Raw genomic sequence first — 14,770 nt, 5'->3', positions numbered from 1 at the left:
CTGGTTAGTTCGTCCTTATCAGATAGGTCCCAACAAAGAGCCCTGTTTTCTTGCCCCCTAGATCAAGTTGCCCTCAGAGTATGGTCTCAGTTACTAGCCCCCCCTTTTATTCCTGCCCCCCACACTTCCTGCATTAGTCTCTTCCAACTGTTCCTGCTGGGTAGACATCAATCTCAGATAGGACCCCCCAAAATGTCCTGTTTTATGGCCCCCAGAGTCAAGCTGTCCTCAGAGTACGGTCTCAGTTGGGAGCACCATTTTTATTGCTGCCCCCCCGACACTTCCCGCTTTGGACTGTTCCAACCCTTCCTGCTGGTATAGTTGGTACTGCTCAGATAGGCCCCATCAAAGAAACATATTTTCTGCCTCCTAGGTAAAGTTGTTTCCAGAGTAGGGTCTTAGTTGGTAGCACCCCTTTTATAGCTCCCCCCCGCCCCGCCACCACTTCTCAATTTGGTCTCTTGCAACTGTTCCTTTATCCTGCTCAGATAGGCCCCAACAAAGAGTCCTATTTTCATGCCCCTAGGTCAAGCTGTCCTCAAAGTAGGGTTTAAATGGTAGCCCCCTTTTTATTCCTGCCACCACCACCCCCAACACACAGTTCCTGCTTTGTTCTCTTCCAACTCTTACTACTGGTTAGTCGGTACTGCTCAGATAGGCCCCAAAATAATCGTGTTTCCTTGCCCCCAGGTCAAGTTGTTCTCAGAGTTGGGTATAAGGTGGTAGCCCCCGCGTTTATTCCTGTACCTCACACACTTCCCTTCTTGGCCTCTTCCAACTTCTCCTGTTAGTTAGTTGGTCCTGCTCAGATAGGCCCCAACAAAAAGTCCTGTTTTCTTACCCCCAGATTAACTTGCCCTCAGAGTACTGTCTCCATTGGTAGCCCCCTTTTTATTCCTGTCCCACAACGCTTCTTGCTCTGGTCTCTTCCAACTGTTCCTGCTGGTGAGTGCGTCTTCTCAGATAGCCCCGAAGAAAGAGTCCCGTTTCTTGCCCCCAAGGTCAAGTTGTCCTCAGAGTAGGGTCTGACTTGGTTGCCCCTGTTTTATGTCTGAACCCCCACACTTCTCGCTTTGGTCTCTTCCAACTCTTCCCGCTGATTAGTTGATCCTGCTCAGAGAGGCCCAGACCAAGTTTCCTGTTTTGTTGCCCCCCAGGTCAAGTTGTCCTCAGAGTAGGGTCTCAGTTGGTTGCCACCATTTTATTTCTTCCCCCCCCCCCAATTCCCACTTTGGCCTCTTCAAACTGTTCTTGTGGGTTAGTTGGTCCTGCTCAGATAGGCCCCCCAAGAGTCCTGATTTATTGCCCCTAGGTCAAGTTGTCCTCAGAGTAGGATCTGAGTTCGTAGACCCCCTTTGATTCCTGCTCCCCCCCCCACACACTTCCCACATCGGTGTGCTCCAACTGTACCCGCTGGTTGGTTGGTCCTGCTCAGATAGGCCCCACCAAGAGTCCTGTTTTCTTGATCCCTAATTCAAATTGTCCCCAGGGTAGTGTCTCAGTTTGAAGCCCCCCTTTTATTCCCTCCCCCACCACTTCCCGCTTTGATCCCTACCAACTACTCCTGCTGCTTAGTTGGTACTTCTCAGATAGGCCCCAGTAAAGAGTCCTATTTTCCTGCTCCAGGCCACATTGTCCTCAGAGTAGGGTCTCAGTCCATAGGCCCCTTTGAAGCCAACACCCCTCTTTGGTCTCTTCCAAATTCTCCTGCTGGTTAGTTGGTCCTGGTCAGATAGGCCCTAACAAAGAGTCCTGTTCTCTTGTTCCAGGTTGTCCTCAGAGGAGGGTGTAAATTGGTAGCCCCACTTTTATTGCTGTCCCCCCCACATGTCCCACTGTGGTCTGCTCCAACTGTTCCTGCTGGTTTGTCGGTCCTGCTTAGATAGTCCTCCACAAAGAGTCCTGTTCTTGCCCTCGAGGTCAAGTTTTCCCCAGAGTATGGTCTCAGTTGGTAGCCTCCCGTTTCATTCCTTCCTCCCCACACTTTCTGCTTGGGTCTCTAACAACCGTTCCTGCTGGTTAGCTGGTCCTGCTTAGATAGGCCCCGCAAAAGAGTCCTGTTTACTTGCCCCCAAGGTCATGTTGTCCTCAGAGTAGTGTGTCAGTTAGGAGCCCTCCTTTTATTAATGCCCCTCCCAACTGCCACTTCCCACTTTGGTCTCTTCCAAGTGTTCCTGGCGGTGAGTTGTTCCCTTTTTAGATAGGTCCCAACAAAGAGTCCTGTTTTCTTGTCCCCAGGTCAAGGTGTCCTTAGAGTTGGATTTAAGTTGGTAGTCCCCCTTTTATTCCTGCACCCCACACACTTCCCTCCTTGGTCTCTTGCAACCTCTTCTGTTGGTTAGTTTGTCCTACTCAGGTAGGGCCCAACAAAGTGTCCTATTTTGTTGCCCCCTAGAAAATGTTGTCCCCAGAGTAGGGTCTCATTTGTAGCGTCCTTTTCATTCCTGCCCCCCTGCAATTCCTATCTCTTCCAACTGTTCCTGCTGGTTAGTTGGTCTTGCTCAGATAGGCCCAAAGAATAAGTCATGTTTCCTTGCCCCCAGGTAAATTGTCCTCAGAGTTGGGTTTAAGTTCGTAGCCCACCTTGTTTCCTGCACCCCACACGCTTCCCTCCTTGGTCTCGTCCAACCGCTCCTGTTGGGAAGTTTGTCCTGCTCATATAGGGCCCAACAAAGAGTCCTATTTTCTCTCCTCTAGGTCATGTTGTCCCCAGAGTTGGTTCTCATTTGTAGCCTCCCTTTTTATTCCTGCTCCTCCCATTCCCGCTTTGTTCTCTTCCAACACTTCCTGCTGTTTAGTTGGTCCTGCTCAGATAGGCCCCAAGAATAAGTCATGTTTTCTTGCCCCAAAGTAAGTTGTCCTCAGAGTTGGGTTTAAGATGGTAGCACCCCTTTTATTCCTGCACCACACACAATTCCCTCCTTGGTTTCTTCCAAAATTCTCCTTGGGGTTACTTGGTCCTGCTCAGATACGCCCAAAGAAAGAGTCTTGTTTTCTTGCCCCCTAGGTCAGGTTGTCCCCAGAGTAGGGTCTTAGTTTGTCGCCCCCTCCCTTTATTCCGCCCCCCCCCAACCCCCACACACTTCCTGCTTTGGTCTCTTCCAACTGTTCCGGGTGGATAGTTTGTCCTGCTTAGATAGGCCCCAACAAAAAGTGCTGTTTTCCTGCCCTCAAATCAAGTTGTCCTCAGAGTATGATTTCAGTTGGTAGTCCCCCTTTTACTACTGCCACCCCCCGACACACACTTCCTGATTTGGCGTCTTTCAACTGTTCCTACTCGTTAGATGTTCCTTCTCAGGCCCCAACAATACTCCTGTTTTCTTGCCCCGAGTTCAAGTTGTCCTCAGAGTTGAGTTTCAGTTTGTATCCCCCCCCCCCCATTATTCCTGTTTCCCACATACTTGCCTCTTTGGTCTCTTTCCACTGTTCCTGCTGGTTAGTTGGTCTTGCTCAGAGAGGCCCCACCAAGATTCCTGTTTTGTTTTGTTTTGTTTCGCTCCCTAGGTCAAGTTGTCCCCAGGGTAGGGTCTCAGATGGTAGCCTCCCCTTTTATTCCTGCCCGCCCACACTTTCTGGTTTGGTCTCTTCCAACTGTTCCTGCTGGTCACTTGTTCTACCTAGATAGGCCTCAACAAAAATCCTATTTTCCTGCGGCCTAGATCAAGTTGTCGCCAGAGGAGGGTCCTAGTTGGTAGCCTCCTCTTTGATTTCTGCCCCCCACCCACACACACACTTTCTGCTTGGGTCTCTTCCAAATGTTCCTGCTTCTTAGTTGGACTTGCTCAGATAGGCCCCAACGAAAAATCCTGTTTTTTTGCGCCCAGGACAAGTTGTCCTCTGAGTTGGGGCTCAGTTGGTAGTACCCCTTTTATTCCTGCCCCCCACATACTTTCCGCTTTGGTCTCTTCCATCTGTTCCTGCTGGTTACTTGGTCCTGCTTATATAGCGCTCAACAAAGAGTCCTGTTTTCTTGCCTCCAGGTCAAGTTGTCCTCAGACTAGGGTTTCAGTTGGTACCCCCTTTTATTCCTGCTTCTCCCCCCCCCCCACACACACACAGACACATAGTTCCTGCTTCCGACTCTTCCTACTGTTCCTCCTGGTTAGTTGGTCCTGCTCAGATAGGCCCCAACAAAGAGTCATTTTCTTGCCACCAGGTCAAATTGTCCAGAGTCGGGTTTCAACTGTTAGCCCCACTTTTTTCCCTGACCCCAATGCTCTTCCAGGTTTGGTCTCTTCCAACTGTTACTGCGAGTTAGTTGGTCCTGCTCACATAGGTCCCACCAAGAGTATTGTTTGTTTTATTGTTCCCTAGGTCAAGTTGTCCCCAGAGTAGGGTCTCAGTTGTTAGCCCCCCGTTATTCCTGCCCCCACCCAATTCCCACTTTGGCCTCTTCCAACAGTTCCTGCTGCTTAGTTGGTCCTGCTCAGATAGGCCCCAAAAAAGAGTCCTATTTTCTTGTCCCCTAAGTCAAGTTGCCCTCAGAGTAGGGTCTCAGATGATAGCCCCCCTTTTATTTCTGCCTCCTCCCACTTTCTGCTTTGGTCTCTTACAACTATTCCTGATGGTTAGTTGGTCCTACTCAGATGGGCCCCAAGAAAGAGTCCTCTTTTCTTGCCCCCGAGGCCCAGTTTCCCTCAGAGTAGGGTTTCCTTTGGATGCCCGAGTTTTATTCCTGTTCCACCCAACACTTCCCTAGGTGGTCTCTTCAACTACTCAGGCTGGTTAGTTGATCCTGCTAAGATAGGCCCCAGGAAAGAGCCCTGTTTTCTTGCCCCCTAAGTCACACTGTCTTCAGAGAAGCATATCAGTAGGTAGCCCCCTTTTTATTCCTACCCCGTCCGCACACTTTCTGCTTAGCTGTCTAACACCTGTTCCTACTGGTGAGTTGGTCCTCCTCAGATGGTCCCTACAAAGTGTCCTATTTTCTTGCCCCCAAGTCAAGTTGTCCTCGGAGTAGGGTTTCAGTTGGTAGGCCCTCTTTTATTCCCTCTCCCACACTTCCCGCTTCCCTCCCTTCCAACTATTCCTGCTGCTTAGTTGGTCCTGCGCAGATACGCCCAACAGAGAGTCCTAGTTACTTGCCCCCTAGGTCAAATTGTCCCCAGAGTAAGGTCTTAGTTCTTGGCGTCCCCTTTTATTCCTGCACCCCCTACTTCCTGCTTTGGTCTCTTCCAACAGTTCCTGCTGCTTACTTGGTCCTGCTCAGGTAGACCCCAATAAAGACTCCTATTTTCTTGCCCCCTGGTCAATTTGTCCTCAAAGTAGGGTTTCAGTTGGCAGCCCCACTTTTATTCCTGCTGCCTCACCCACACAATGCCTGCTTTGGTCGCTTCCAACTGTTCCCTCTAGGTAGTTGGTCCTACTCAGAACCCCCCCCCCCCAAATTCCTGTTTCCTTGCCCCCAGGGCATGTTTTCCTCAGAGGTGTGTTTCCGTTGGTAGTCCCCCTTTTATTCCTGCCCCCACACACTTCCCCCTTTGGTCTCTTCCAACTACTTTGGTAACTTGGTCCTGCTCAGATAGGCCCCAACAAAGAGTCCTGTTTTCTTGGCCCCAGGTTACATGGTCCTCAGAGTAGGGCCTTAGTTGGTAGCCCCACTTTAATGCTGCCACCCCGCTTCAAGCTCTTGTCTTCTCCAACTGTTCCTGCTGATTAGTTGGGCCTTGTTAGATAGGCTGCAGCAAAGAGTCCGGTTTCCTTGCCCCCTAGGCCAAGTTGTCCTCAGAGTAGGGTCTCAGTTTGTAGGCCCCCTTTTATTCCTACCTCCTCTGCACACTTTCTGCTTAGCTGTCTAACAACTGTTCCTACTGGTGAGCTGGTCCTCCTCAGATAGTCCCAACAAAGAGTCCCGTTTTCTTACCCCCATGTCAAGTTGTCTTCAGAGTAGCGTTTCAGTTTGTAGCCCCCCTTTTATTCTCTCTCCCCCACTTCCTGCTTTGGTCTCTTCCACCTATTCCTGCTGGTTAGTTGGTCTTGCTCAGATAGGGCCCAACAAAGAGTCCTCTTTACTTGCTCCCTAGGTCAAGTTGTCCCCAGAGTAAGGTCTTAGTTGTTAGCCCCCCCCCCTTTCTTCCTGGGCCAACAGTTCTTGCTGGTTAGTTGGTCCTACTCAGGTAGGCCGCAACAATCAGTCCTATTTTCATGTCCTTATGTCATGTTGTCCTCAAAGTAGGGTTTCTGTCGGTAGCCCCCTTTTTGTTCCTGCCACCCCCTTACACACACTTCCTCATTTCTTCTCTCGTAATGGTTCCTGCTGGTGAGTTGGTCCTGCTCATGTAGGCCCGAAACAAGAGTCCTGTTTTCTTGCCCCCTAGGTCAATTTGTCCTCAGAGTAGGGTCTCAGTTGGTTGCCTCCCTTTTTCTCCTGCCTCCCCACATCCTGCTTTGGTCTCTCACAACTGCTGCTATTGGTTCATTGGTCCTGCTAAGATAGGCCCCAACAAAGAGTCCTGTTTTCACGCCCCCAGATCAAGTTATCCTCAGAGCAGGGTCTCAGTTGGTAGGCCCTCTTGTATACCTGCCCTCCCCACTTCCTGGTCTCTTCCAACTGCTCCTGCCGGTTAGTTGTTCCTGGTCAGGTAAGCCCCAACAAAGAGTTCTGTTTTCTTGCTCCAGGTCAAATGGTCCTCAGAGTAGGGTCTCAGTTGGTCGCCCCACTTTTATTGATGCCTCCCCTCACTTCCAGCTTTGATCTGCTCCAAAGGTGCCTGCTGGTTAGTTGGTCCTGTTCAGATAGACTCCAACAAAGAGTCTTGATTTCTTGACCCCATGTCAGTTTGTCCTCAGAGTAGGGTTTCAACTGGGAGCCCCTTTTTATCCCTGCACCCTCTCACACACTTCCAGCTTTGGTCTCTTCCAACTGTTCCTGCTGGTTAGTTGGTCCTGCTCAGATAGGCCCAAAAAAAGAGTCCTGTTTTTTTTTCCCACTAGTTCAAGTTGATCTCACAGTAGGTCCTCAGTTCGTAGACCCCCTTTGAGTGCCTCCACCAAACACCTGCCGCATTGGTCTGTTCCAACTGTATCTGCTGGTTAGTTGGTTCTTCTCAGATGGGCCGCAACAAAGAGTCCATTTCTCATGACCCCTAGATGAAGTTATCCTCAGAGTATGGTCTCTGTTGGTTGTACCCCTTCTATTCATGCCACCCCCCTCTGCCTGCTTTGGTATGTTCCAACTGTATCTGCTGGTTAGTTGGTTGTCTTCAGATAGGCCCCAAGAAAATGTCCTATTTTCTTGCCCTCTAGGTCAAGTTTTCTGCAGAGTAGGGTCTCAGTTTGTAGCTTCCCCATTTATTCCTACCCCCCCCCCCCGCTTCCTCCTTTGGTTTAATCCAATATTTCCTGCTGGTTGGTTACTCCTGCTCAGATAGGCCCCCAGAAGAGTCCTGTTTTCTTCTTGCCCCAGGTCAAGTTCTCCTCCGAGTAGGGTTTCAGTTTGTGGCCCCCCCTATTGTTTTCTCCCCCCATGCTTCCCGCTTTGGTCTCTTCCAGCTGGTCCTGCTGGTTAGTTGGTCCTGCTCAGGTAGGTCCCAACTAACAGCCCTGTTTCTTGCCCCCAATGTCAACTTGTCTGAAGAACAGGTTCTCAGTTGGCAGCCTCCCTTTTTTCCTGCCCCCCAATCCTGCTTTGGTCTCTTCCAGCTGTTCCTGTTAGTTAGTTGGTCGTACTCAGATAGGCCGGAACCAACAGTCCTGTTTTCTTGTCCCCTATATCGAGTTGTCTTCAGAGTAGGGTCTCAGTCGGTGGCCCCCCTTTTATTCCTGCCCCTGAAATTCACACTTTGGCCTCTTCCAACTGTTCCTGTTAGTGAGCTGGTCCTGCTCAGATAGGCCCCAACAACGAGTCCTGTTTTCTTGGCCCCAGGTTATATGGTCCTGAGAGTTACATGGTCCTCAGAGTAAGGCCTTAGTTGGTAGCCCCACCTTAACGCTGCCACCCTGCTTCAAGCTTCTGTCTTCTCCAACTGTTCCTGCTGATTAGTTGGGCCTTGTTAGATAGGCCGCAGCAAAGAGTCCTGTTTCCTTGCCCCCTAGGTCTAGTTGTCCTCAGAGTATGGTCTCAGTTGGTAGCCTCCCCTTTTATTCCTAACCCTTCTGCACACGTTCTGCTTGGCTGTCTACCAACTGTTCCTACTGGTGAGCTGGCCCTCCTCAGATAGTCCCAACAAAGAGTCCTGTTTTCTTGATCAAGATCTGTTTTTCCAGATCAAGATGTCCTCAGAGTAGTGTTTCAGTTTGTAGCCCCCCTTTTATTCTCTCTCCCCCACTTCCCACTTTCATCTCTCCCAACTATTCCTGCTGGTTACTTGGTCTTGCTCAGATAGGGCCCAACAAAGAGTCCTCTTTACTTGCCCCCTAGGTCAAGTTGTCCCCAGAGTAAGGTTTTAGTTGTTAGCCCCCTTTTATTCCTGCACCCACTACTTCCTGCTTTGGTCTCTTCCAACAGTTCCTGCTGCTTAGTTGGTCCTGCTCAGATAGGCCCCAAGGAAGAGTCCTGTTTTCTTACTCCCGAGGTCAAGTTGTCCTCAGAGTAGGGTCTCAGTTGGTAGCCCTGCTTTTATTCCCGCACCCCCCCCCCCACTTTTCCTGCATTGGTCTCTTCCAAATGTTCCTGCTGCTTAGGTGGTCCTGCTCACATAGGCCCCAACTTAGAGTCCTGATTTCTTGTCCCATAAGTCAAGTTGTCCTCAGAGTCGGGTCTCAGTTGGTTGCTCCCCTTTTATTCCCACCCCCCACACACTTCCCTATTTGGTCTCTTCTAACTGTTCCTTCTAGTTACTTGGTCCTGCTCACCTATGTCCCAACACAGACTCCTGTTTTCTTGCCCCCTAGGTTCAGTTGCCCTCAGAGTAGGGTCTCAGTTGGTAGCCCCCCTCCTCACTCTTGCCCCCCCCCCGCACTTCCTGCTTTGGTCTCGTCCAATTGTTCCTGCTGATGAGTACATCCTGCTCAGATAGGCCCCAACACAGAGTCCTGGTTTTTTGCCCCCAAGTCAAGTTGTCCTCAGAATAGAATTGCACGCAGTAGCCCTGCCTTTATTCCTGCACATCCCAACTTCCTGCTTATGTCTGCTCCAAATGTCCCTGCTGGTTCCTTGCTCTGCTTAGGCCCCAACGAAAAGTCCTATTTTCTTGCCGCCTAGATGAAGCTGTCCCCAAGGTAGGGTCTCAGTTGGTAGTCCCCCTTTATACTCGCAGCCTCACCCCACACATTTTGCTTTGGTCTTTTCCAAGTATTCCTGCTTGTTAGTTGGTTCTGCTCAGATAGGCCCCAACAAAAAGTCCTATATTCTTGCTCTCTGGTCAAGGAGTCCTCAGAGTAGGGTTTCACGGGGTACCCGTCTTTTATTCCTGCCTCCTCACTTCCCACTTTGGTCTCTTCCAAATGTCCCTGCCGGTTAATTGTTCCTGCTCAGATAGGGCGAACAAAGAGTTATGTTTTCATGCCCCCTAGGTCAAGTTATCCTCAGAGTAGTGTCTGAGTTTGTACCCTCCTTTTATTCTTGTCCTCCCCCAATTCCCACTTTGATCTCTTCCAACAGTTCCTTCTGGTTAATTGGTCCTGCTCTGATAGGCCCCGACAAAGACTGATTTTCTTCCCCCAGGTCAATTTGTCCTCAGAGTTGGTTTTCAGTTTGTAGCCCCACTTTCATTCCTGCCACCCCCCAACACACGCACGCACGCGCACACACACACACACACACACACACACACACACACACACACACATTCCTGGTTTGGTCTCCTCCAAATGTTCCTGATGAGTTGGTTCTGCTCAGATAGGCACCACCAAGAGTCCTGTTTTCCTGCCCCCTATGTCGAATTGTCCTCAGAGTAGTGTCTCACTTGGTAGCACCCCTTTTATTCCTGCCCCTCCCCACTTCCCGCTTTGGTCTCTTGCAACTGTTCCTGCTGGTTAGTTGGTCCTACTCAGATAGGCCCCAGCAAAGAGTCCTGTTGACTTGCCCCCAGGTCAAGTTGTCCTCAGAGTAGGGTCTCAGTTGGTAGGCCCCCTTTATTGCTTCCACTTGCTGCTTTGGTCTCTTCCAACTGTTCCTTTTGGTTGGATGGTCCGGCTCAGATAGGCCCCAGGAAAGAGTCCTATTTCGATGCCCCAGGTCAAGGTGTCTTCAAAGTAGGGTTTCAGTTTTTAGTCCCCCTTTGTTCCCTTCCCCACTCTTCCCGCTGTGGTCTCCTCCAACTGTTCCTGCTTCTTAGTTGGTCCTGCTCAGATAGACACGCACCGGTAGTCCTGGTTTCTTGCCACCGGGTCAAATTGTGTTCAGGATAGGGTCTCAGATGGTTGCCTTCCCTTTTATTCGTTTCCCCCACTTCCTGCATTGGTCTCTTCAAAATGTTAATGCTCGTTAGTTGCTCCGGCACAGATAGGCCCCAACAAAGAGTCCTTTTTTCTTGCCCCCAGGTAAAGTTCTACTCAGAGAATGGTTTCAGGTGGTTGCCCCCCTTTTATTCCTGCTGCCCCCCTCACAGTTTCTGCTTTGGTCTCTTCCTACTGGTCCTGCTGATTAGGTGTTCCTGCTCAGATAGGCCCCAAAAAGAGTCCTGTTCTCTTGCCCCCAGTTCAAGTTGCCCTCAGAGTAGTTTCTCAGTTGGTAGCCCCCCGTTTATTCCTACCGCCAACAAAGTTCCGCCTCGGTCTCCTCCACGTGCTCCTGCCGGTTAGTTGGTCCTCTTCAAATAGGCCACGACAATGAGTCCTTTTATCTTTCCCCCAGGTCAAGTTGTCCTCAGAGTAGGGTTCCAGTTGGTAGCCCCCATTTTATTCCAGCCACCCCTCCCCAGCACACACTCCCATCTTTGGTCTCCACCAAATATTCCTGCTGGTTAGTTGGTCCTGCGCATTTAGGCCCGAGCAAAGAGTCCTGTTTTCTTGTCCTCTAGATCAAGTGGTCCTCAGAGTAGGATCCCAGTTGGTAGCCCCTCCCCCCCACTTTCTGCTTTGGTCTTTTCCAACTGTTCCATCTGGTGAGTTGGGCCTGCTCAGATAAGCCCCAAAAGAAAGTCTTGTTTTCTTGCCCCCAAGTCACGTTGTCCTCAGAGTTGGTTTTCCGTTGTTAGCTCCCCTTTTATTCATGGTGGCCACACACTTCCCACTTTGGTCTCTTCCAACTGATCCTGCTGGTTAGTTGGTGCTGCTCACGTAATGCCCTGATAACACGTCCTGATTTCTTGCCCCTAGGTCACGTTGTCATCAGAGTAGGTCTCAGTTCGTAGCCCGCACATTCCACACCTCCTCCTCAGGGGCACAGTTGTTCTCCAGGAGGACCACCCCCAAGACCAGCACCAGGAAGCTGGCCGTGGGCATGCCCTGCCTACTGCTTAGCATCCCATCACATATCAGGCCAAGGATGGTGACCAGGAAGAAGGAGTGGTCTCTGGCGTCCGCTTCCTTCACGTCAACTCCAACGGCCAGCTGCAGATACTCGCAGGCTTGGCGGAAGATCACGGAGACGTGGTCCTGGTCATCTTGGCTGACCGCCGCCAGCATCTCCGCCTGTGTGGTCGGTCGGCTGCTGAGTGCGATACTTGAGAGCAGGAATGCCACCAGGTCAGCCAGCCTCATGCCGAATGCATCTGGGAGCGAGGGCTGGGCTCCTTGTGGGGCCCCTCTGGTGCTGGACCCCTCCTCATCGGGGCTGCTGGGGTCCTCATCGGACTGGCTCCACGGAGCACCTGCCATGTCAGCGGGGGAGGGGCAGGCATTCGGAAGGCTCAGACTGACTCTGTTGAGGGGCCCAGGCTCCCTCTGTCCTCCTTCTGCATCCTCGCCAAGAATGGCCACAGGGCCCAGGCCCTGCCCTCTGCCCACTTGAGGTGTCCCAGCCGCCTCCCCCCGCCCACACACACACACACACACCCCGTGTCTGTGAGACTCCACTGTGGAAGTCTGGCCCGACTCATCCACCCAAATGCCCATCCTGCCCATGGCCCTTCACAGAAGGACGCGGGTGCCCGAACTCTGGCAGGTTCCTTCTGTGTGTCCTAGGGACCTGAGTCCTTCGGTCCGCCCCCCATGTCCCCACCTGGACTCCCTAGCCCGGCCCGTGCCCCTGCCCTTTCTGACCTGGGATCCTGTCCCTCACCCCAAGGTCCTCGGCTCCCTCAAACCCCCGAGGTACAGTTGAGTGGACACAGCCTGCGGCCGCCCTCTCCAGAAACCCCGGCCTCAGCGGGGCCTGAGCGCCTGCCTCTACCCAGGGTGGGTGGGTGTAGTAGGCCCTACCGCTCTCCCTCAGGTCCAGACACCAGCTCCAGGAAGAGCCTGGGCCCGTCCCTCTGGGGCCCCGAGTCTACCACCCTTAGCCCCGCTGGGAGGAGGGCTCCGCCTGACCACCCTGCCGGGGTCTCTCGGGCTGCCGGCTGGACTGACCTGGATTCCGGGATGGGGGGGCCGGCCGTGCTCCCTCACATGTCGACGTGCACGCCTTGCTGCCCGGCCGGGCCCCTTCTCTCTGCCGGCCCGAACCAGGCATCCCAGACTGAGGCTCCCACCTCTGTCACCATCCTTTCCGGGATCCTCACCTTGACTCTGACCGGCTCGGGCCGTGCCCCCGCCCTCTACACAGCTGAGTCTGTGCGCCTCAGATCCAGGCTCTCACTCCCTGACTTCCTGGAGACGGAGGCAGGGAGCACACCGCAGCCACTGTCCCCACCCCGCTACATTGTGATCAGCTACCCAGAAGGCATCACACTGACCAGAGACACCAAGCCAGCCTGGCTCAGGATGTCTCCACTGTAGGGCTCCCCCTGGAGCCACACTGCCTCACCCTCCTTTGATTTGTTCTGCTCCTCTTAGGGGACCCTTCCCTGCCTTCCCACTGGGACTGTCGCTGCTAGACAGTCACCTAGGGGTGGGACGTGTCCCGCCTCTCCTAGTGTCCTCACTGCCAACACAGGGCCCTTCCGAGAGTGAGCAGAGCTCAGCGAATGTCCGGCCACAAATGTCCCAGTGAGCTGGGGACCTCTGCTCAGATCGAGTGTCTCCTCCTTTCTCGGAGACCCAAGCAAAGGCAGGCACACATCTCTATGTCCCTCGTCCAGAATGACAGACGACAAGGGACGAGAAGCAAGAACGAACATCTTTTATTGCTCCATGCCCTGAAACCATCCGTTTACTGCCAAGGTCTTCACGTTTGCAAGACATCCCTGTCTGTGCCCAGCCCAGGCACCGCGTTTCCCTTCTGGATCCCGAACGAGGACGGAAGGGTTCCCAGCTCGTTGCACCAAACGGCACAACTCTGACTCTTGAACACCTGTGGCGTGGGTGCCACTCCCACACTGAGCCCGAAGCTCACGAAACCTTCTATGACAAGGAACAACATCGGAAAACTTCCTCGAGGAAACAAAGATCGATTTCCGAGGCCACGTAGACAGAGAACAAGAACCCACCCAAACGCGCGCTTGGCCCCGCTTTCCCCCAAGCCGCCCTGGCCCTCCACTACTCACAACGCCCAGCGCCCGCTCTGCTCGCACTCGCAGGGGAGAAGTGGCCTGGCTTCGTGCCCCGCAGGAGAAGCTGCTCGACCCCAGGTGGGAACGGGCCCGGCTGCCCCTCGGGCTCAGGCCCGCTCTTCCTCATGGCTCACAGCCTCTTCGGACAGACACGGAGACCCGGGCTGCCTGCTGTTGACCGCGAGGAAGTGCTGCAGCACTTGCACGCCACTGGTTTCTGCGTGGGCCCTGGGACCCCACAGGAACTCGTAGCGTGCGGGCTCGCTGCCGGGCACCTGCCGGTACTCCAGGTACCCTTCCTGCACCCAGACGTCGGTCAGCAGCTCCCTGGGCTCCCCATAGAATACGTGCTCCCTGCCGGCATACACCCCCATGACCCCCAGCGCTTCCCACACCGCCTCCTCAGGGGCACGGTCCTCCTCCAGGAGGATCACCCACAGGACCAGCACCAGGAGGCTGGTCTTGGGCATGCCGTTCCTACCACTCGGCGTCCCATCGCAGCTGAGGCCCAGGATGCTGACCAGGACGTAGGAGCCCTCGCGGGGGTCCACTTCCTTCACGTCGACTCCAAAGACCAGCTGCAGATACTCGCAGGCTCGGCGGAAGATCACGGGGAAGCGGTCCTGGTCATCTTGGCTAACCGCCGCCAGCATCTCCGCCCGTGTGGTCGGCTGCTTGGTGCGATACTTGAGGAGCAGAAGCAGCACCAGGCTGGCCACCTTCACGCGGAGAGCATCTGGGAGCGAGGCCTGGGCCCCTGCCGGGGCCCCCCAGGTGCTCGACCCCTCCTCATCGGGGCTGCTGGAGCCCTGGTGGGACTGGCTCCCCGAAGCGCCTGCCATGGCCCTGGGGGAGGGGCAGGAGCTCCGAGGGCTCTGGGGAGGACTCGGGGACCCGGCAGCAGCAGACCCCTCCTCCAGGGGGACCAGAATGAGGACAGAGCAGGAGGAGGACAGGGAGGAAGAGGAGGAGGAGGAGGAGGAGGGAGATGGGTACCCCCCCTCCTCCTCCTCTGCTTTCTCCTCCTCCAACTCCACCTCCTCTTCCAACTCCTCCTCTTCCTCCGACTCCACCTCCTCCACCTCCAACTCCACCTCCAACTCCACCTCCAACTCCTCCTCTTCCAACTCCTTTTCCTCGGACTCCACCTCCTCCACCTCCACCTCCACCTCCTCCACCTCAACCTCCACCTCCAAATCCACTTCTTCCACCTCCTCCTCCTCCTCCACCTTCTCCTCCTTCAACTCCACCTCCTCCACCTCCTCCTCCTCCAAATCCACCTCCTCCACCTCCTCCAA

General features: G+C 53.6%; 1 protein-coding gene across 1 annotated transcript; it reads right to left on the bottom strand.

Annotated features, from left to right (window-relative positions):
• Positions 1-13,086: 13,086 nt before the first annotated feature.
• Positions 13,087-14,518, bottom strand: LOC123383391 (melanoma-associated antigen 9-like). The gene is made up of 2 exons (XM_045050910.1): positions 13,467-14,518; positions 13,087-13,323 (listed from the first exon to the last, which is right to left on the bottom strand). Exon 1 carries the CDS (start codon positions 14,312-14,314, stop codon positions 13,580-13,582), a length of 735 nt encoding a protein of 244 aa, XP_044906845.1. The 5' UTR covers positions 14,315-14,518; the 3' UTR covers positions 13,087-13,323; positions 13,467-13,579.
• Positions 14,519-14,770: the final 252 nt, after the last annotated feature.

The sequence above is a fragment of the Felis catus genome, chromosome X (genome assembly GCF_018350175.1).
Source record: "Felis catus isolate Fca126 chromosome X, F.catus_Fca126_mat1.0, whole genome shotgun sequence".
Classification (NCBI taxonomy): Eukaryota; Metazoa; Chordata; class Mammalia; order Carnivora; family Felidae; genus Felis; species Felis catus.
Note: the sequence above shows the minus strand (reverse complement) of the source record. Positions and strands in the feature narration are given on the sequence as shown.